Source organism: Urtica dioica, chromosome 11 (genome assembly GCF_054948205.1).
Source record: "Urtica dioica subsp. dioica isolate 48M chromosome 11, U.dioica_male_clone48M_v1_H2, whole genome shotgun sequence".
NCBI lineage: Eukaryota > Viridiplantae > Streptophyta > Magnoliopsida > Rosales > Urticaceae > Urtica > Urtica dioica.
This window is the reverse complement of record NC_142766.1, coordinates 22,970,564-22,992,942: the sequence shown is the minus strand read 5'-3', so window position 1 is coordinate 22,992,942 and position 22,379 is coordinate 22,970,564. Positions and strand designations below refer to the sequence as shown.

Here is a 22,379-nt window from a genome sequence, read left to right as displayed (position 1 = left end):
CACTAAACGACTCCCTCGCTAGCTACCCAACCTACGTCTATCTTCTTCAACAGCAACTTAGGCTCCCCCTAAGCACGAGATCCCCTCGATTCCCACAGAAGCTCTCTCCCGAGACTTCTAACAGTGTTTCCCGATCAAAACAAAGGAAAAACCTAACCTTTTGCTTCTAATACAATCAACCGTATATAGGCAACAAAGCAGAGGTAACAGACACCTTAAGAGCTTGAACACAAGTCGTTCAATGCTCAGCTAAAACACTCAAAAAATTAATCTCTCAAACAAGTGTTTCCAAAGGGTCAAAGAGGTGTGTGGAAGGAGGACGCCTTATGTAGTCTCCGAAGCGAATTAGGGCGTGTGATTCTGTTGCTGGCACCAGGGATATCATATCTTCAGATCCCTGGAAAATCTCGCGAATATTTGATGATTCCGAGAATGTCGCAGAATATGTCGCAACAAAATCTGCGACAAAATCAAATATTCTCTGCCGCGTGAAGGCTCCACATCAGCAACAAATATCCTCCTTTTATGCGCTATTTTGCCAAATAAACATCGCCAATAAATGCAAAGTAGTTGCATCAACAATCATCATCATCGCCAGACCGGGCCGGGCCGTTTTAACCGGTTCGGTCCTGTCCGGTTTTTTTTCTTATTTGGTCCGGTCCGGTACGGTTTAATATTTTTAAAACCGTTTAAACCGGTTCGATTTGATTTTTGATCGGTTTTAAACCGGACCGGACCGGACCGTGCACACCCCTAGTAAATATATATACAACCACCAACAGTGCTTGTACAATCCACATATAGATATATGTATATACTTTGGCGTGATTTCACATCAAAACCCACTGTATATACTACGATCGAATCCACTATATATATTACAACCTCTCATACAAATTATTATTACCCATAAGAAAGAAAGAGAAAAACAGACACTATGGCCTATTCTCCAACACTTTTTCCCATGCCTCCCTTGACAATGAACAACAAAAATACCAAAAGCTTGATAATCAGAACAAACCCCAATAATTCAAAGATCATCAAATGTATATCATCATCATCATCATCATCGTCATCATCATCATCGCCGGAGAGACAGAGCGTAGAGGAGTTAGCGAAGGTGTGGAGAGAGATCCAAGGCAGCCAAAACTGGAAGGGGTTACTAGACCCGGTTCTGGACCCGAACCTCCGGCGGGAAATAATCCGGTACGGCGAGTTCGCGCAAGCGTGCTACGACTCCTTCGACTTCGAGACCCACGCGTGCAAGCACGCGCGGGCCCACCTGTTCGACGAGCTGGGGCTGAGCGCAGCCCAGGGATACAGGCCCACGCGCTACCTGTACGCCACGTGCTGCCAGGTCAGCCTGCCGAACTTCTTCCGGCCCGGCCCGAAGGCCAACTGGATGGGGTTCGTGGCCGTCGCCGACGACGATCGGGCCCGGCTGCTGGGCCGCCGCGACGTGGTGGTGGCGTGGCGAGGCACGGTGACGTACTTGGAGTGGCTCTGGGACCTCAGAGACATCCTTGCACCGACGGGCTTCGCGCCGGATCGGAGCTCCGTCAAGGTCGAGTCGGGCTTCCTTCACCTTTACACCAATAAGGACCAAGCCTGTAGGTACGTGTTATTATTTATCTATTGTGTTTTGTTTCCTTTTCTTACATTATTAAGTATTAATTTACTACCCATCATTTTGCGTAGCTCGTCAACTGTTTACGTATATATACGTTTTCTTTAAAGAATACTCGTGTTTTTTTAGGTTTATTATTATTTATTTACGTATACGTGAAAACAAACGGTTTTGTACTATATACCCAGATTATATTATCCATATTCTTAACATTAAATATTTTTTTTAAAATATAGGAAACGTTTTATTTATTGAATATATCCATATTTTAAAAGCGATTTTGTACTATATATATGTACCCATATATTACCCATTTTTTTAAATGGCCTTACCCCAATTTCTACTGATTTAGAATAAGATTTTGGTAATTTTATCACTAAGGTAGATAAAATTTACTATATGATCCGTGATTAGCATCTAGCTGAGAGGACTAATTTCAACCGGCCAACTATTAGAGCATCAACGCCAACAACGTTGCGGTGCGTGCTGATAGAAATCATATTTGTAACAGGTATTGCTCGTTTTCGGCGCGTGAACAAGTGCTCGAAGAAATAAAATGTGTGAGGGAATACTACAAGGGGGAAGAAATAAGCATTACAATAACGGGACACAGTCTTGGCGCAGCACTCGCTATCCTAAGCGCATACGACATTGCAGAGCTCGGCCTGAACGCCGAAGCCCCAGTGACAGTCTACTCGTTCGCGGGGCCCAGGGTCGGGAACCTCAAGTTCAAAGAGAGGTGCGACGAGTTGGGGGTCAAGGTCCTGAGAGTGGTCAACGCCCACGACATGGTCCCCACCGTCCCCGGGATCATAGCCAACGAGAAGGTGGGGTTCCAAAGGTACATGGAAGACGTCGTGTCCTTCCCTTGGAGCTACGCTCACGTTGGGCCCCAGCTCATGGTGGACCACTCACAGAGCCCGTTCCTGAAGCCCACGAGGGACCCAGGAAGGGCCCACAACTTGGAGGTCCATTTGCACTTGGTGGACGGTTACATTGGGAAAGGGGAGGCGTTCCGATCAGCCACCAATAGAGACATCGCTTTGGTGAACAAGAATTGCGATATGCTCAGACCCCACTACGGGGTCCCGCCTAACTGGCGCCAGCTGGGCAAGGATCGCGGCACGTCGGATGATCACCACCACGAAGTATTCGCGGCAAGATTGTGATTTTTTTCTTTATTTAAATAATATATTAATTGTTAAACACGGGATCATGTCTTGTGCTTTTTATTGAAATATATTAAGACTTTGTTGGTCCTACTTGACCTAAGATGTTGATTTTGAAGGAATTACTATGATTTTATACAAGTTCAAGTTCTAAATGTCTAGGGAAATTTTTGAAATATTTGAAATTTTAAAGAATATAAGAAATATGTATCTTCCTACCACATAACTAATGACATTTTATGATGTAGTGTTGTCATTTATAAAGTACATAGTTTGACATTTGATAGAAAAATATCGTGACTTACCTCTTTTATAGTCACAATTATAAAGTAGTTAAATCATCGATACAACTACATTTTAAAAATGTAGCCATATATTTTTAGGGTGAAGCGGCTATATAGCCAAATAGAACTTAAGCTTTTGCAAAATAGCCATAGTTTGTCAACTATAAGCAAACAAGCCAACTTAATCTAGGTTGGATTAAATTTAATCCCAACGAACTATAAAGACAGAATGTAAGGTTTATGATGGCTGGATTAAAATTAATCGGGGCAGGATTAAATTTAATGACAATCTGGAAATCCAACAGATCTGAAGCAGAACCGAAACGAGGATCTGAGGTCATCGGTCACTGCCCGAAGCTTGTAACCACGCCCAACTCCGGCGGCGAAACGCCTCTGCACGCGGCGGCGAAGACCGGCGAAGCCAAGATGGTCGGGCTCATCCTGGCGGCGAGCCGAGATGGTCGGGCTCATTCTTGTCAATACCACGATTCGGTACTTTTCCCTCTCTTTCTCTCCGGACTTGGATTTATCTTCACGAAACTAAATGAAACCACAAGCCTCTATGATACAAGACTTAAGTTGAACCATTTTTCTAATCCCTTCTGTTTCACTGATGATTGTCTTGGCTTGGATTGGCTTTCGTGTTGTGTGTGGGTTCGATTGATTCGTTTAATCGCATATTCCTAACGTGTTTTTGAGAAATGGCTATTTTACCAAACAAATGAAACTATGGCTATTTTGCAAAAGCCATAATTTGGGATTGGCTAGTTCATACCATTTTTCCTTTAGGACATTTTTATTTCTATGTTGTGACACATACTTTATTGCTTAATAGATAAATTCATCAATATGATATAAGCAAACAAATATGTACAATCTGAAAGATCATCTTTAGATATTGTCAATGGAAAATTAATTAATAGCTCTCGTAATATATCCGTGTTCGTGTGCTTGAGCACTTCGTAATGGTTTCAGATAATGGTGGTCACGAATTATTCACCTCTCTGAATATGTGCGTTTAGTTGACTTTTCTTTTTATATAATGGTCACTGCATTATATTTATTGCGTTCTCAATGGCATTGCATACACCTATCAACGATCCAACGTACACCAATAAACATGAAGGGTTTTTTTTTTATTTTTTTTTATATAAAAATGATTAATCCGATCAAAGTGGTTGAATTTCAACTCGAACTCCCTACGTCTTTTTCTTGTAGCACAAATCTGAGCCAACACCAATCGTACTAGAACTATTTCTTTTAGTTAAAAAAAGCTACTTTTTTATCTTTGGCTTTACAGGGTCAAATTACTTTAAAATTTCTATGCAAAAAAAAAAAAAAAAAAAAAGTGAGATTTGAAACCATTGATCCTTTTTTCTTCATAGGGCAACCGGATTAAAAGAAGAATACAATGATTTGTCCATCTCATTAATCAGTGGGCTGTTTGAGAATAGTAATAAGATGGATAAAATAACAATTAGAATAATATTTATATTTTATAATTTTTCTAATCGTAAACAATTACTTCCCTTATAAATAAAGCTATAAACATAAAACAGAAACAAAATTCAATCGAGCACAAAACAATAAACATTAATCAAGCTCAATAATGATTGTTTACGGCTTGAAAAGTGTTATTATCGTGATAAAAAGTTTAAAAACGTTTTTCTTACCATTACTTTCGGAAAAGCACTATCATAGATAATTTCCGGGCCAAAAGAATTGACATGCCATTTTCATCCCTTCAAAATAGGAAAATGTGTGGCCCAATAATATCTGCCCAAAATAGCCACGCAGTTCAAACGAAGTTACGGCCCACACAAGGAAAACGCCCAACAAATCTCAGCAAATAAAATGATATGATAATATTCCTCAATTTTTTATTTATTTCTATTTTTAATGATAATACTATTTTTAATTGTTTATCTGAAAGTCAAATAACCAGCAAAATATCCCGTGTCTTAAGTCTAAAATGAAGCTTAAAAGTTCAATCATAACTTATTTTTTGCACCATACGTCGAATGGAAAAAAACGAAGGCAAAGTGAGGTTAAACGCTCTTAACCTACAGATCTAGACCTTGTAAAAAAACTTACTTAAAGCCATATCTCATTTGAAGGGCATAATTATAATTTTAGTCAAAGACATTTCTATGTTTTGTTTTTTTTACTATAAATAAGGGTCGGCTAAAGAACTAACCAAAATGACACCCCTGTTTTAAAATTATAGCCAAACTATTAACATATTTAGGAAAATAGTCAATTTATCATGACAACATTCTAATATTCCAATTATACTCTTAGGTTAATATTATTAACTATCATAGTAAATAATATCATCCATAACAAAAAAATTAGTAAATCTAATTAACAATAACAAAAACTACATTAAATCTTATTTGTCGTAACAAGAATAATAGTAAATCTTATTTACCGTAACAAGAATAATAGTAAATCTTATTTACCGTAACAAGAAAACAATAAATTTTATTTACCGTAATAAGAACAATAGTAAATCTTATTTACCATAACAATAACAAAAGTAAATTTTATTTACCGTTACATTTTGTAGTTAATCTAAGAGCAAAAGTATCAGAGATGATGACTAGTTAATCTAACGGTAAATATGATTTACTAATTATTTCCGTGAACAATCGAGGACTAACAATCCGACAGTAAAACATATTAACCATTGAGTAAATCATTCGTTTCTATGGTAAATATGACTAGTTAATCTAACAGTAAATACGATTTACTAATTATTTTCGTGAACAATCGTGGACTAAAAATCCGACAGTAAATCATATTAACCATTGAGTAAATCATTCGTTTCTATGGTAAGTATGACTAGTTAATCTAACAGTAAATACGATTTACTAATTATTTCCGTGAACAATCGTGGACTAAAAATCCGACAGTAAATCATATTAACCAAAACAAGAACGACCGTCGGCTTCTTCCTCGACCTCGGCGTCAGATTCCGAGTGAAGCACCGAGGCGAGCGTGTCGAGCACGAGCCGCACATGATCGCCGGAGATTTGAAGCGTCCGGGAGTAATAAACACAATAAATTAACTAACCATCAAGTAGTAAATAAAATTTTATAGTATTAACTAATAAATTTATGACAACATTGATAGTAAATAAATGAAATCTTGGTAGTAAATAATATTTACTCTAGTAGTGAATAATGTTAAATATGGGTGTAACGCCGGATTCCCGCGTTACTCAAAACCTCGCCTCCGCCGATTCCTGTTCCTCTTCCCACAGCCAATCCATCAACGCCGGCGCCGGATTCGCTGGTTCTGATCTCGCCATACCCGATGTCCTTCCTGAGGCAATCTCGAACTGCCTCGTCGAGTTTGAGACCGAGGCTTTCAAGATCCGACGTGCTGCCACGTGGGAGATCGGAGGAGCTCTTCTTCTTTCTTCTTTTTCTCCATGATGTGGATGACGAGAGGCGTGTTCTTCACGATGTTCTTGACCGTCACATTGCTCCCCCATGGGAGCTTCTGAGCAATTTTCACCAGAGCATCGCAGAGCTCTCTGTATCTTTTCTTGCACGTGTAAAGATTCGCTCGGAGCTCGCTTGCCGGGGCTTCGATCCCGGCGCTCTCGATCCCGTTTGCCTCTCCGACCAACGCCAGAGCCGCCGCCACCACGGGAGCCGGCCTCCGTCCGGTGGTCAACCACCGCTTGACCATAAACTCGACGAGAAACACGCCCTGCTTCCTCATCCTCTCGGAATCTTCGGCGGAGAGGCTCGGAGAGTCTCTCATCTTTCTGTTTCCATGGCGGCGTCTCAGGGAGGAGAGTCGGTGACTCCGGTCCAGCAAGCACAACTCGCCGCCGTGCTGGGACCGGACCAGACGGCGTTCGAAACCCTAATTTCTCATCTGATGTCGTCGTCGAACGAGCAGAGGTCTCAGGCCGAGTCGCTGTCGCTGAAGCTGGCCCACCTCCTCCAAGCGTCGCCGCACTCGGAGGCGCGTGCGATGTCGGCGATCCTCCTCCGCAAGCAGCTGACCCGCGATGACTCGTACCTCTGGCCACGGTGGTGGGTGTTTCTGGGTTCCGATGAGTTATGGTATTTTTATAGAAGGGTATAACTGGAATGTTTTAATGTTAGTTTTAGGTTTGGGTTATTTTCTTAAATAAACAAATAGTTTGACTATAATTTTGTAAGAGGCATATTATTTGGGCTACATACTTACAAAGCCACTCCACACATTAAAGAGGATTCTGCTCTAAGATTTTGCATGTTTGTTCTAGTACATAAGAAACTCATAAACATTATTTACCTAAGTTTCTGTCGATAGTTTGTGTGTGTTTAACCGACGGTCAATTGATGAAGCCGTTTTTTAGAATTACGCATTTAATTTTGAAAAGAAAAATCCGGCTAATCAATAAAAAAAAAAACATAGATTCTTTGATAATTTTAAGAATATTCTAATTGTAAATGGCAATTTTAAAGAAGAATTTTTTTAAAAAAATTGACCATTCACAATTACGAAAAAGTCCTCCCTTTATACATATGCTAAAATATATTGTGTCAGAAATGTCAAATTTAAACACTTAAACTTTAGAGAATTGATAAATAACAGCGTAGATTAAAGGGAAAATATCATATGTATACCATGTGTTTTAGTGAAATGTCGAGTTTAACCCTCAGTTTTCAAAAATGTCGAGTTCATACCCTCTGTTTAACTAAAATGACGAAATTATACCCTGAAATGAATAACAGCGTCACAAATCTCCCTTTCATTGATATTAACTCTTATATAAGAAAAACCAAATCAAATCTAAATCAGTGCCCTAACTTCCAAATTCTCAATTTTGAAATAAAAATAGCCTTAAATTGAAATTAAATAATAAAACTCATACCTCCTAAGAAATGACTTCATTCCGTGTTCGAATTGTAACTCTAAATTCTGGATTCTCTGTTCGAATATGCGATTTTGATGACTATCAACTATCGATGTTTACCCATTTGCCTCTTTCTGTGTTCTTCACGATTAAGAGACTGTTTTTTATTTTTTAGTTTTTAAATAAATTACATATATGGCGCGAATGAATAAAGATAATTGGTGTTTATATATACATATTATAGTCAACGTCAATGAAAAGTCAATAAAAAGAATATTCGTGACATTGTTGTCTATTTCAGGGTATAATTTCGTCATTTTAGTTAAACATGAGGTATAATTTCGTCATTTTAGTTAAACAGAGGGTATGAACTCGACATTTTTGAAAACTGAGGGTTAAACTCGACATTTCACTAAAACACAGGGTATAAATGTGTTATTTTCCCTAGATTAAATCTGTGGATCCCATGGCACAAAATTGTGGGTTTTATTGCATATTTTTTTTTATGTGCTGTTCCGCTGTTGCAGATGATAAAAATCGTTTTAAGTTTTAGAGAACGGATAAATAATAACATAACAACGCAACAGCGTTAGTAAAACATGGGCAAAATTTGTGGGTCTTATGCACAAAATTATAGGTTCTACTTCTACGTTGTTCCCCTGTTGCAGGTTAATCGTTTCTTCCTTCCTTTTGGAAGTATTAATTCCACCCACAAATTTTAGGATATGGAGATTGGACCCATATCAATCAGTGTATGGTTGAATTTTCAAATGAATTTTAGGGCAACATTTGAATGACTATAACTCTGTTTGCAATTTACAACCATTCAAAAGTCAAAGCATCCAATGTTGTTGGAAGTCGTATCAATTATTTTATTTCGCACTTTTCATAATATTTTATTTTCATAAGTATTGCCTCCCAGCTCATCTTCATCTTCAATATATATATATATATATATATATATATATATAAATGTATATAAAGCTATAAATATATATAAGAGAATCTTGCTGCTAGAGGAGGAAAATATTTATATATATATATATATATATATATATATATATATATATAGATTCTCTTCCTATTTTTCTTTCTCGTCATTAATTGGAGAGACAAATAGCATCTGAAAATCAAAACTCTAAAAAAGCCAAAAATCCGAAAACGACAAAAAAAGAAAGAAATATTAAATATAAAATGTCACGTGACTTAAGCGCTGCTTAAAATGTTGGGTGACTTTAGCATGCATTGATATTCTCTTTCCTTTGTCCATCTCTTGTTCTTATTGGAGAAGGATAAATAATGGGCATATGCATATCAAAACGCCAAAAGCTTAGGTAAAAAGGTCCAAAAAAGAGAAATGTCACGCTCTTTAGATATAAATAGTATAATTTACAAGAATCCCCCCTGAACTATTACTCGATTAACGAAGTGCACCCTCAACTCGAATTTTCAATAAAAATTACTCTGAACTCCTATATGTGTTCACTTTTGCCCATTCCGTCAAAGTTTATCAGTTACCATCTATGAGTTTCGCACGTTTTAGGCAGTGAGCTCACTATTGAGGTTATAATGGTCATTCCAGTTACCTAAATTAATGTTCTTTATTAAATATATAAAACACTATATTATTTTGTAAAAAGTCCTTCATCTCCAACTCGTGTGGCGATGACCGGATACATTTTGGCTCGGCGAAGCTTCTTGGTTGGCGCGACGGAGTTTAACCGACGGTCACCATCCCTGATTCGCGCGAAGAGGGATTGCCTCCATTGTCTCTGGCATGCTTCTTATTCTTGGTGGTCCGCTCGGGGTGTCCCTTCCAGATCTGCTGACAAGCTCGAGCTTTCCGGAGACCACGCCCCTGCCTTCGGATCTGGGTGCTTCGTCGTGTGAATCTTCTGTGTTATCTCTCATTCACGAAGCTTCTTCAGCGATAAGGAAGGACTCGACGACCATTTTTTTTCGAGCGAAGAACCAATCTAGTGGCAGCCATTTTTTCCGACGATGCGCGACGAACCAGTCCGGCGTCGAACTTCCTCCTATCTGATTCGAGTTCCAAGGACCAGATCTCCTCAGACCTCGTGTCTCTTCTCTTGCACGAAGCTTCCTCGACTCGTGGTGGGAAAAGATCTGTTACAGATCTGGCAAAGCTTCCCAGCGCGACTTGTCTCTCTCCGATGAGGCCTCTTGTTGTTGTGGTGTTCAAGATGAGGAGGATCGGCCTTCATAATAGGATTTGAGCTTTGGCGAAAATCTTCCGAATGAACTGCTTCCGCTTGCACACAAAGCATACGGCCTATTTGTTGCTCTTACCGTTCTTCTTCCTCAGCTTCACCTGATACCCATTTATTTATTCGAAATAAAAAACAAAATAATACAAATTTTATATATTTAATAAAGAAAATTAATTTAGGTAACATAAAAGACCATTATAACCTGGATAGTGAGCTCACATGCCTAAAACGTGCGAAATTCATGGATGGTAACTGATAAATTTTGACGGAAGGGGCAAAAGTGAACACATATAGAAGTTCAGAGTAATTTTTGTTGAAAATCCGAGTTGAGGTGCACTTCGTTAATCGAGTAAGAGTTCAGGGGGTATTCTTGTAAATTATTCATATAAATATAATATAGAGATCTTAGCATTTCTCACCAAATTCTCAACTACACTACACACCTATCGTTTTTGCTATTATTTTTTGCTTATAAACTGTTACGTATTATGATATAAATTATTGGCAAGAGTACTCATGTCATGAATTAAAGTATTTTTTTTGCTCAACGTCACGACTCACGAGTGAGGACTTATATCATTCATGCACCAAGGCTTCACTGTATAATATACGAGACTTTTGAATTATAATTTCATAAATATTGTTTTAATCATTTTAATTTTATAAGTCATGCTTTTACATTGTTCATTCTCTTTTTACTAATATTATAAGTTGCTTTCATTTCACGTGGACCTTCACTGGAGTAAAAATTATTGACGAATTTGACTAAGCCCGGTAACAAATATAGACAACTTTCATTGTTCATTCTCTTATTACTACATTATATACATTAATTTATTTTATTACAAATGACTTTAACGTCACTCACATGTGTGAGGCTTATTTGTCAAGTGAGACCCACCCTTATAAATGTGTCAACGTTATCATCGCATGACGCTTATCATTTTTTTTAAGAATAAATGAAATTTTTGGCCCATTAGCTATGATTATTTTAACAAATTGAATCCCTTAACGGAAAAAATTGCATTCTCGATCTTTTTTAATAATTACTAGTCATTGAGCTCGTCTTCCTCTTCGTTGGAGAGTGGGTCTCTGGTTTTTGTACACACTTATTATGACGCTCATACAAGTGTTAGATGCTGATTTTTGTCCCAAACGCGACAAGGGTTGTGTTGAAAAACCGATCTAAATATGAAGAATACTCATTTTTTCGTCTCTAATAAAACTAACGTGATTACTCCCCGTTTGTTTATTAAGATAATCTGTTTTCTTTAATTATTTTTATATTATATCTTAATCTTCAGAAAATTATGCACCAACACTTGATCCTGAATTGAGAATAATAAACTAATAGTAAAAAAGAAAAATGATATGAAATAACTAATTCAAACTATGATTTTTGTAAAATAGTCATAGTTTCATTAGGTATAGCAAAATAGCCAATTGAGAGTACTACGACTTTTAATCCTGCCTCGATTAATTTTAATCCAGCTTTCATAAAACTTACATTTTGTTTTTATAGTTCGTTGAGATTAAATTTAATCCAACCTAGATTAATCTTACTTGGGCTAGTTTGCTTATAATTGGCAAACAATGACTATTTTGCAAAAATTTAAGTTCTATTTGGCTATATAGTCGCTTGACAGTAGTAAAAAAGGAAAAAACATAAATGAAAGTCAAGAATTAATAAAAGATATTGTCCAGTGGTATTTTGATTTTCCAAAAATTTATTTAGCTTTCGGTAGGTAGGGTGTATCTGGGTTAATTTATTTATTTATTTATTTTTTTATAGCATATCACAATTACGATTATTTTTTTCTATAGAAAAGAAGAAGAAATTTATAGAGCGAAAACGACCAGTGCCCCAAAACCCCTACCTTTTATATGCACACGTATATTACACATATATACATATACTATCTCTCTCTCGCTCTCTCTCTCTCTCCTGTCTGAGATCACGCCTCTCTAATTATTTTTTTTTTTTTTTTAGAGTACCAAACACAGGCAGACAGCGAGAGGGAATAAGAAAAAAGAGGCAGAGGAGAGAGAGATTCCTATTGTTTTCGCCGCCGTAACTGTATCATCGAAGCTCCGACCATGGCGATCGCCTTCTGCTTCACTCCTTCCTCTTCCTCGGCATCTCCGCCGTCGTCGTCATCGTCTCTCTCCAATCTCGTCCCTCAAACTGCCTTTCCCTCGTCGGCTTCGCTCCTCCGCCTCCACGTATCCAATACTCCCGCCGCCGCCATCGCCTTCCGCCACCGCGAGAATCGTTTCGTCGTCGCTTCCGTCGGCGGCGGCGGCGGAAACGGCCTCGGATCTCACGGCGGCGCCGGAGGAGGCGGCGGAGGCGACGATCACGGAGACGGAGGGGAATCTGATAATGCTGGGTGGAAGAACAAGGGCGAGGCGGTGATGGCTCTGAAGGAGGCGGAGAGGTCGATGGAGAGCCTTCCGAAGGACTTGGCGGCGGCGATCGAGGCCGGACGAATCCCCGGGAAGGTCGTCGAAAAGTTCCTGGAGCTCGAGAAGTCGGCGATTATGCGGTGGCTTATGCAGTTCGGAGGATTCAGAGAGAGGCTTTTGGCGGACGATTTGTTCTTGGCTAAGATGGCCATGGAATGCGGTGTCGGAGTCTTCACCAAGGTCCGGTTTATTTATTTGTATTTTTATTATTTTCAGATAGAAATAAGAACAGAGAACTCGAATGCACAATCTTGTTGATGGCTTTTGATTTGGAGATTTTCTAAATGTTGTTTGGCTGAGTGTGATAGATTTGGCCTTTCCATTGGAGATAGGTTTTTTTCTTTGGTTCCGTTGTCTTTGATAGTGAGGTTTTTATTCATTAGGTCTCTCATTACTGTTTTTATTAGATATTGGAGACGAATCTTATTGTTTTAACTTTCTGATGTTTGTTTGTCTGAATGTGAAAAAGTTAGAGTCTTTACATGTTCAACGAGGGAAATATCTTGATGTACGACTGTTAATTAACCTCTAATTGTCTATTTAACTGCGAGTATGTATTTGTTATGAGGAAATGTTTGAAAAGTTTCTTTAAAGGCATTCCAAAGTTGAAGTTAGAAATGCGCAATCGTAGGCTATGAAATTCGAATTTGATTAGGCGAGGATGTTGTTTTGAGTATTAGAGAAAGAGAGTGAATTAGATCGATGCATATAATACAACATGGATTGGATTCTAACTTATGTTATCGACCTTTTTTTTTGTGTGTGTGTGTGTTCTTTTAGACCGCGGCTGAGTACGAACGACGCAGGGAAAACTTCTTCAACGAGCTTGAAGTCGTTTTTGCAGATGTGGTATGTGTCTTCCTAAATCTCCCTTCCAAAATTAAAACTCTTTATATCAAAGCTGTACCTGATGATTATCTCCTGTAACATGTTGAAAATTGTAAAGGGCTTTTGGCATTAGTTGTTGATAAATTTGAGGATATGTTTATTTAGCTAACTTGGTTCGTGACCGAGATTCGTTTCTTCTTGCTATGGAGATGCCTTTTATGTTCTAGCCTTTTTGAACATCTTACGACTAAATACTTTGAGAGCTATTAGTTGTAGTCTTGATGTCTAATCATTTCGTAGCATATGTGTGTGACAATATGTTGCTTCAATTCCCGAAACTTATTTTTCCTATATTTATTTCGTAGGTGATGGCTATAATTGCGGATTTCATGCTTGTTTATCTTCCCGCTCCCACGGTGTCTCTCCGAGCACCAATCTCAACCAGCGCAGGACAACTTGCCAAGTTTTTCCACAACTGCCCTGATAACGCCTTCCAGGTCATGTCTCGACAATACCCCAATATTTCCGTGAGAAATCACATCGCGTTACCGACATATTGCTAAAATTCTCTCTACAGGTTGCCCTGTCCGGAACATCGTATACTATGTTGCAAAGGATCGGTGCAATAGTGGTAAGTAGATTCTTACCAGGACGAATTTTTGTCGTCGTTTGCAAGGTTTGCTTGGATGAATTTGCGTGTTTTCACAATATTTTTGTTCTTTCTTTGTTCAGCGCAATGGGTCAAAGCTTTTCGTAGTTGGGACTGCTTCATCGTTGGTTAGTTACTTTAGATTGTTTTATTACTCGATGCACTACTCCACCTACATCAGGAAATAAATAATATTTTTGTTTCTTCTAATCTAGGTCGGCACGGCTGTGACAAATGCCTTGATAAATGCCAAGAAGGCGGTCAATAAGTCCTCTGCCGATGAAATCGAGAACGTCCCTATACTCTCTACCAGTGTTGCATACGGTGTTTACATGGCTGTTTCTAGCAACCTCAGGTATGTAGTTTTTTCTTGGCATCTTCAGAGATTCTCTGTCCCAATTTAATATGAAAAGAAAACTGGATTTGTGTGATGTTTTACCGTGCCACCATTGATTACGACAGGTACCAAGTAGTGGCCGGTGTCGTTGAGCAGCGTGTATTGGAGCCCTTACTACACAAGCACAAGCTCGTCCTAAGCGCGTTGTGCTTTGCCGTTAGGACTGGAAACACCTTCTTGGGCTCTCTTTTGTAAGCTCTCTCGCCAATCAAATAGTTTTCCAACTCCCAAAGCATTTTTTTTTTCACTCAATTGATTCAATTTGGTCTGGGGTCTGTTTCCTCGCAGGTGGGTGGACTATGCTCGTTTAATAGGAATTCAGAAGTCCCATTAGGAAATCAAAGCAAAAGAGTAATATTGTCTCTTTCGCTAAGATTCTTTTCTTTGTTTCTTCTTTTTAAGTTACAGAGGGAAGTTGGACTGAACCCACAGTTAATGTGGATTCGGTGGAAGTTTTGGGATGCTTAGAATGCTTAGGGTATTCTCTGTCCTCGTGCGTTTTAGTGCTCGTTGGTCTAACAGGTTTTTCTTGTTTGTATCATAGTTCATTATGATTCGAACCCCAAATTCAACATCTTGCTCGAGTGGCAGCAAGACTATTGCGTGTGTTACAGAAACTTGAAATTTGTCGCGTTATCTTTTCTGGGCTGCGTTTGTTTGCAGTTTCACTTCTATTATTGGATTCCAACTATTTGAATAACATACTTTGTTTTGTTGTAATTGGTTTGTCTTTAGTTTTGTTGCTTGAGCCTTTGAGCATCGAACTATTTAATTTTCTTATCATATTTTATGCTGCAAGAGCAAGAAGTAAAATTTTTCTATCACAACAAGATATCTGAGCGTTGATGGCTTTTTTTATTTATTTTTTTTATTTTACCTTGGTCCTCCCCTTTACATTACTTGGACTACCAAAATTGTTTGCATTCCCTTGATTAAGCACAACTGCGATTAGAATCGTAACTTTCCGCAATGTATTACAAGGATTAATTGATAACATTTGTTGTGTTAATCAGGCAGTGACTTCATATTTCATGCACGGCCTATATCTGACCTCTGTAGTATTCATGCTCGCTGGATACAAGACATCGCAACAGTCTCTCCCTCCAACCTGAAAAATCAACAAAACAAAATTAATAACTAAAATTTACCTCCATAAGAAACTTACGAAGAAAAACTCACACGTAGAGACAACTTCGCAGGAGAAAAAACTCGAATCCGGTCGATATGATCCGCTGAATGATTTCCGCTGGAAGAACACGGAAGCAAACCGCGCAGAGAAGCCCTAGCGTAAGTAGTCATGATTTGAACATCGTCTCTAGTGACGTTCTCGAAGAAAAAGCCGTGTGGAGCTTCGCAAGGGTTGTCGTTGGGCCATCGAGTGTTGAACATGTAGACAGGTGGCCTCGTCTTCTTCCACGGACTGAAAGTCTCGAGTGGCCTTCGTAGGAAGCTCCGCGGCAACACGGACTCATAGAGGTGAGCCGCGTAGCCCCACGACACAGAGACGGTCCAGTTGGTCGGTCTGTTGTGGCATATCGTTTGTTGGAGGAGCCGCGACGAGTCCACTCGGACCGCCTTCATTAGGTGGTTTATAGACTCTGCGCGGCTCTTCTTGGGGAAGATGGGGTCCACAGTGTCGATGTGGTGGAGCGAGAGCAGTGGGGTTTGAGGGTGCGACGATAGTAGGCCCGATATATCTCTGCGTAGATCGATCTGCAATCACGTCACAATGATAGTCTTAAGACCTGACACGCCTACCAATAATCGTTAAGATAGCTTGGAGTACAAGTTAACTACCTGATGAAATCCCTTGTTTTGAGTTAGGGCGACGCCGAGATCAGACAAGCATGTGTACAACAAGAAATCGCTGACGAAGAAATTGGGATATCTCTCGAGACAAGAGTCCAACTTGGACGCCACCATGGCGGCAAGAGGGTAGCTGAGAGCGTAGCCGGCCCCGCCGAACGCCATGTCGAATGAGAAGTCAAAGTTTGACTTTACGCACTCGGAGTTGGTACCGATGTAGTAGGGCTTGGTGTGGTCATACCCCGCGAGAACGTTGACCAAGTTGTCAACGACTAGGACAGTGTCATCGTCGGCCATAACAAACCACCTCACGTCCTTGTCGCCTTCTCTAAAAGTCTCCAAAATGGTCCGCGCTATTCTTACTTGACCGGGCCTCGCAAATCTCGGGTAGATCTTAAAGCCTCTAATGTCCTTGTTGACCCGGAAGGGCAACGAAGAAGAAGGCCAAGGCAAGAACTCTTTGGACGGAGGCCTGTCGAGGAAGAGATATCCTCTCGTGATGTTTGGTCGCCACCAAGATTCCGAGTAGGGTTTTTTGAACCGCCACGTGTTCATCGAGCCCACAACTCCGAACACAATGTGGCTTATATTTGTACGAGGAGGATCTTCTTTTGTTGTTGTACTTATTAGTGGGAATTTCTGTTTCAAAGTCGCCAAAAGATCGGAGGGTTGGTAAGAATAATGGTTTGTGTCGAATGAGATTATGTAAAACAAAAAGATGAAAAGGCCTGAAATGGTCATGGATTTGGCTATGGCTCCGGATGATAAAGTGATACTATTGCTTGGCTTATGTGGCGTTGTAGGTAAGTTTGCCAAGTTCATGGACGACGACATTTTTTTAATGGACTAATTAAAAGTGATCAATGTGATAGAGAACATAAGTGAATAACTTATACGTACTAAAACGACCATATATATAATCAGCCGTTAAGAGACTCATATAGAGTTCAAAACTGTAGTCCCATGATTCTTGCTTAGAGATTTTAAAATACATGTGATGTGTTTGCTTTTGCTTGATTTGTTTCTTTGGTTTAGTATTAAAAAAATTGTTTGTGTATTTTTTTTCGCGTGATGACCTTCGTGAGATGGAGATTATGCTTGTGGGCATGAATCATTATTTAAGTTGATAAAATTATTAGGAGTTGTGTTTTGGGAAAATAGAGTACATAGTAGCTCACGTTTTTCATCAATTTTTACACACGCTTTTTGAGCCGTGATTTGCAAGTAAAATGTATTGCGATTTGCAAACAGAAGTCGTCTTGGGCTTATGAATCGAACCGTTTAAAGAAACTGGTGACTGTAAAAACTATAGAAGGCATTTTGGTTCATATTTATACATACATATAGTATCTTATGCACCGATGCCATGTATGTTTATAAAAGTTGACAAAATGCCATGTATACTGGATAATAATACTGGAACCCATAGAAATAAATTGTAAAAGCCTGTGATTGATTTTTTTTTTTTTTTTTTTTTAAATTCTGCATGCTAATATATGACAACATCGTAATTAATTAATATGATTAATCTGAAAAACGGCCAAAAGACACGGTTTCCTTATCGAAATGAATAAAATGTAGTTATTGGTTATCGCGAGGGCCGTCGTGGGACTGGGACTTTCTGAGGTTCCAGTGGAGGCCGTCGTGGATGCTGTGGAGGAAGTCGTCGGTGGAGTCGACGGCGCAGGCGGTGGGGACGGGCCAGGGGGCCATGCTGCAGACGAGGGCGTCCCCCGGCCTGAGCTGCTTCCGGTCTTTGCCGTCGAACGAGGCCCAAGCGTGGCTGCGGCTGTTGAACGGCACCTGAACCCGCACCGTCACGTGCTCCGGCAGTATCAGCGGCCTGAACGACAGCGAGTGCGGACATATCGGCGTGAACAGAATTCCCGGCACCTGTTCATTCGTTCGTGTACCCAACACACTCTTTATTCACATCTTTCTACATATGTTATCACAAGGGTCTTTATGCTTTATATATACAAGGTCCTATTGGGCAAGCTTGTTTTAATCAAGCATAATATTTTTCCTTGGACACCGACATGATTGCATAAACTATTCTATATTTTCCTGACCTGTTTTTCTGTTCAAATTTACCCGGAAAATACGGAATATTCCGAAAAATATATAGTTGTATATTATGTTATATTATCCTATAGATTATATGTGGTTTTGTGTATATCTATATATACCTGGGGATGAACCATGGATCCGCCGGCGGCCAGCGAGTAGGCGGTGCTGCCCGAGGTGGTGGAAAGAATCAAGCCGTCGCCCTGGACGCAGGTGACGAAGGAGTTGTCGCAGTAGCACTCGAGGTAGGTTAGGTAAGAGGATATGCCTCGGTCGATGGTGACCTCGTTCAGGACCACGATGGGCTCGTCGGTTTCGTACTCGTTCTTCGCGTCGTCTCTGATGACGTGGCACATCAGCCGGTGCCTCAGCGTGATGCTGATCGGGCCCTTCAGAATGGAGTCCAGGCATTCTTTGTAACGCTCACTGTCTGAGTTTTTCCAGCGTGTTAAAGATCTCGCTTAGTACGTAAGAGTGAGTGAAAAAAAAAACATTTATTTGGGTTTACGCAGCAAGTGTGAAGGATACAAAAAGGGGTCATGAAGCCTAGCGATCCCAGAGAAAATGGGACTATAGGAGGAACAGGTCCTTTGAACATCGACGCCGCCTGCATATATATAACTTTCATCAATAGAAGGAGAAATGAAATAGTTCAGAAAGAGAGAAAATATAAAATATAAATGGGTATAGACACATAAGTCTCTCTGGTTACTACATTATAGGCCTAGAAATTTCTATGGCCGGTCGAGCCATTTACTCTTATTCCGATCCTTGAGGGAAAAAACTATGATGTCAGATTATCTAATGCTTTGCATTTAATTTTCAAACATCTGTAGACTGAATTTTGGAAGCAGCAACCTTCCAAATGATTTCTTTTTTACGAAAGATCAACCATGAATAGATAGAGGAAATTGCAAAACAAAACCATCCAAGGGTTCCGGGAAAAAAAAAATTACAGTTTAAAATCATAGGTTATCACTTACCCAGAGCACGGTTCCATCTCCACCTAGCGTCACTACAAGATCAATTTTTCTGTGGAGTAAAGCGATTTCTTTTTCTGCCAACAAGGTATCAACAACGAAACATTCAAAACCAAATCCACAAGTATAGTTTTATTTAAAGGCAAACATATAGAGTATCAAAAATAAAAATTAAGGTAGATAAAAACCATGTTTTTTTTTGGAAAAAAATAAGTGTGGGCAAGGCAAGTCACACTTAAAGAGCATGAAGGTTTGGAGTTGAACTTTAAGGCTTTTAGTCCATGAGAGGAATATTGCTTTCACGCATGAATGAACCTTAGCACCACGAACCAACAATGTTACACTGCTTACCATCTTTCCAGGTATGGACGTAGTTGAAGTCAGATGATTCTGTAAGGAGTTCAGTTCTCACACGCGGCTCGACATAAACGTCCAACTTTTTAAGCTCTTTCAACCATCTGCTTAAAATAAATAGATGGTCAGTGAAGGGAAAAAAGAATATCATCATATACTCGGCCATGTAGGTTACAGAGTTCATGAGATCAGAAGAACATCCTTAATATGTTCTTCTTTGTTTCATAGAAACTCTCTTGACGGAAATTACTATGACGAAACGTTCAAGTCTTAGCTGCAGAAAAGGACATCACAGAATCCACACCTGACCATTTCTCCGCACAGAATTTGAACTGAAGCTGAGTTAGGTTTTGTCATTATAAGCACGCTCTGAGGGTCAGATTCCCACTTCAAAGAAATCTGAAATGAAAAGTAGTTTTTATTTGATGATATCACAGGGACACATGTAAACGGGTACATAAAGGTAGAATAATATTTGATAGTAGTCTGACACCATCATATAGGAATAATGGAAAGGTCCAATGACTAGAATGAACTCATATTAATTGTATTGTGTGTGGAAGGTAGAGAATATTACCTGTTTACTACTACGCTCTGCTGTCGTTATGTTTCCCTTTTCAAAAGAGACGATATCATGCTTATGTTGGTCACTTTGCTCACCTTTACAGCACCATGAAAGCTTGAACGAGGCCTGTTTCATGGAAGAAGAGAAAAGTTTGTCTAATAGTACGAAAAGAGTTGCAAAATGTAGTAAAAAACATACAATTATCTTCTTTTCTAATTAAATTAAAAAAAAAAAGCATCAAAACTAGTACGATAGTATCTACTCCGCAATATATGATGAATCCTAAAACGCCGCAAATCAAAAGACTGCTATGAAATAGACTTTGTCTTCAGACCTTTCAATATAGATTCTAACACAGTTTGAACATCCAAGTACAAGAAAGGAAATATCAAGCCAAAATTTTGGAAATTCACCTTTCTTGTATACTTATCCGAACCCATCTTGGAACCATTTTCAGATTCCCCATCTCGAAGAACCTCATGAGAGCATATTCCATTACTCCCGCAACATAGTTCATCTCTTTGACTAGAATGGCTAGTTGAGTTCTCCATCCTTTGAGAATCACCATTGCTTTTCCCAAGTGACAGGTCTGCAATGCAATCAATAAGAATTCAATGATTTATGAACAATCCGCCAAATAGGGCAGGCCTTCCCCGCCCAAGCTAAAAGATATCGGTCATTTTCCCAAAGAGAATCTCTAAAAAAAAAAAAAAACCCTTCAACCACTGTTTTTTTCTAAATCGTAGATGACAAAGCAATCATTCGAAATGATAGATGTGGAGTAATCTTTTAACCTTTATATTCCAAATGCAAATTCCGCTCCCTCTCGAGTTCAAATTTCCGCTTCCACTCTGCGGCCTCGACTTGAGCAGAGGCTTTTCCTTCTGCAGCTTTCCGCAGGGCTTTTGCAACCGCTGCAAAATGGTCGATCCAAAAAAGGATAAGGCAAAACATTCTCTAAACACAAACCCTAACACCACACACTACAGTCCAATCAATTGAAATGAAATTGAACACCAGATCTTACTTCTCAAAGCCTCGGAGAACTCGATTAGATGATCATCGCTTTGCTGGATCGGAGCTTGTTGAAGAAGCTCCTGAACAGCCTTCTCTGAATTCAGTAGCGAAAGCGGGCTGAGAAACCCGTTCTCCCCAGAAGCACTCTGATCACCCTGTCCAAAGAGAACACCTATCACTGTAATGCTAATATCCTTTTACTCGCACCTAATTAACGTATCGCAAATTAAAAAAACCCAAAATTCCATGGATAGCACTTTGTTTGTACACATTCCTAGTTTCTCTAATTACGCCACCATAGTCAACTTTCTTTAGGCTTTACACATGTAAAACAAGGTTCAGAATCTTCACCGGAAAATTCGCGCCCCATTCTAGAAACTCTAATTATAAAAAGTAAACGTCATAGAAAGTCAACAAATTCCATGATTCAAGAACATGTGTATAAATACATGTGTACGCAGAAAAATACTTATGTACTGAGAGAGAGAGATATAGAGAAAGAGAGAAAGAAGAAATATACATCAGAATTGAGCTTGCTCGGAGACATGGCTGGAGATTTTGATCAATCGCTGATATTTTTTTTTTTTTGTCTCTCTTTGATCTTCCTTTTCTCTCTATTTATATAAGATCATTTGTTTGTGAAAGTAGTTGAGATAAAGGAAGAAGAGACAAATGATCTGATTCATATAAATAATTATTTTATATGTGAGTTTACACAATATGAAATGAATGATTGCGTTGGTTTTAGCAGAAGAGACGAAGAAGAAGTAGAAGATCTGCTGATGTGGCGCGCTGAGGGAGATAGTGGTGCGCATGTAGTGGGGCCCACCAACAAAACGCGTGGCAATTCAGGAGTGTGTCGTCGTTGCATTCGAGTCAACGGACTCAATTCCCCGTGTTATCCACTGCATCGTTCCCACCGTGCTCCCTCATTTGCACCTACCGTTGACTTGTTTAATTATCCCTTATATAATTAGCTGATGACAATGGGAATGATCAACGTTATCCAACGCAATTACTATTTCCTAGAAAAGAAATAAAAATTGCAAGGTACTACTAGTTATAACATAATCGGAA

The 22,379-nt window shown here is 39.3% G+C and overlaps 4 protein-coding genes across 5 annotated transcripts; 2 read left to right on the top strand and 2 right to left on the bottom strand.

Annotated features, from left to right (window-relative positions):
• The first annotated feature begins 905 nt into the window (after nucleotides 1–905).
• Nucleotides 906–2,935, top strand: LOC149382589 (alpha/beta-Hydrolases superfamily protein). Its single transcript, XM_089629852.1, has 2 exons — nucleotides 906–1,614; nucleotides 2,139–2,935. The coding sequence occupies exons 1-2, from the start codon at nucleotides 938–940 to the stop codon at nucleotides 2,794–2,796; spliced, it is 1,335 nt and encodes a 444-aa protein (XP_089485978.1). The 5' UTR covers nucleotides 906–937; the 3' UTR covers nucleotides 2,797–2,935.
• Nucleotides 2,936–12,087: 9,152 nt separating this feature from the next.
• LOC149382588 (UvrABC system C protein, putative (DUF3411)) lies at nucleotides 12,088–15,209 on the top strand. Its single transcript, XM_089601692.1, has 8 exons — nucleotides 12,088–12,819; nucleotides 13,420–13,488; nucleotides 13,833–13,964; nucleotides 14,045–14,098; nucleotides 14,200–14,244; nucleotides 14,332–14,471; nucleotides 14,579–14,704; nucleotides 14,802–15,209. Exons 1-8 carry the CDS (start codon nucleotides 12,271–12,273, stop codon nucleotides 14,845–14,847), a joined length of 1,161 nt encoding a protein of 386 aa, XP_089457818.1. The 5' UTR covers nucleotides 12,088–12,270; the 3' UTR covers nucleotides 14,848–15,209.
• A 236-nt stretch (nucleotides 15,210–15,445) lies between these two features.
• Nucleotides 15,446–17,140, bottom strand: LOC149382587 (fringe-like protein (DUF604)). Its single transcript, XM_089601660.1, has 3 exons — nucleotides 16,311–17,140; nucleotides 15,693–16,226; nucleotides 15,446–15,621 (listed from the first exon to the last, which is right to left on the bottom strand). Exons 1-3 carry the CDS (start codon nucleotides 17,058–17,060, stop codon nucleotides 15,523–15,525), a joined length of 1,383 nt encoding a protein of 460 aa, XP_089457786.1. The 5' UTR covers nucleotides 17,061–17,140; the 3' UTR covers nucleotides 15,446–15,522.
• Nucleotides 17,141–17,617: 477 nt separating this feature from the next.
• NADK1 (NAD kinase 1) lies at nucleotides 17,618–22,024 on the bottom strand. 2 transcript variants are annotated; one of them, XM_089601073.1, is made up of 11 exons: nucleotides 21,823–22,024; nucleotides 21,313–21,457; nucleotides 21,080–21,199; nucleotides 20,699–20,874; nucleotides 20,298–20,411; nucleotides 20,025–20,119; nucleotides 19,718–19,824; nucleotides 19,370–19,443; nucleotides 18,915–18,993; nucleotides 18,509–18,816; nucleotides 17,618–18,212 (listed from the first exon to the last, which is right to left on the bottom strand). In XM_089601073.1, the coding sequence occupies exons 1-11, from the start codon at nucleotides 21,847–21,849 to the stop codon at nucleotides 17,901–17,903; spliced, it is 1,557 nt and encodes a 518-aa protein (XP_089457199.1). In that variant the 5' UTR covers nucleotides 21,850–22,024; the 3' UTR covers nucleotides 17,618–17,900. The 2 variants fall into 2 exon arrangements, with proteins under 2 accessions (XP_089457199.1, XP_089457200.1); XM_089601074.1 differs by having other exon boundaries at nucleotides 21,313–21,448.
• Between the last annotated feature and the right edge of the window lie 355 nt (nucleotides 22,025–22,379).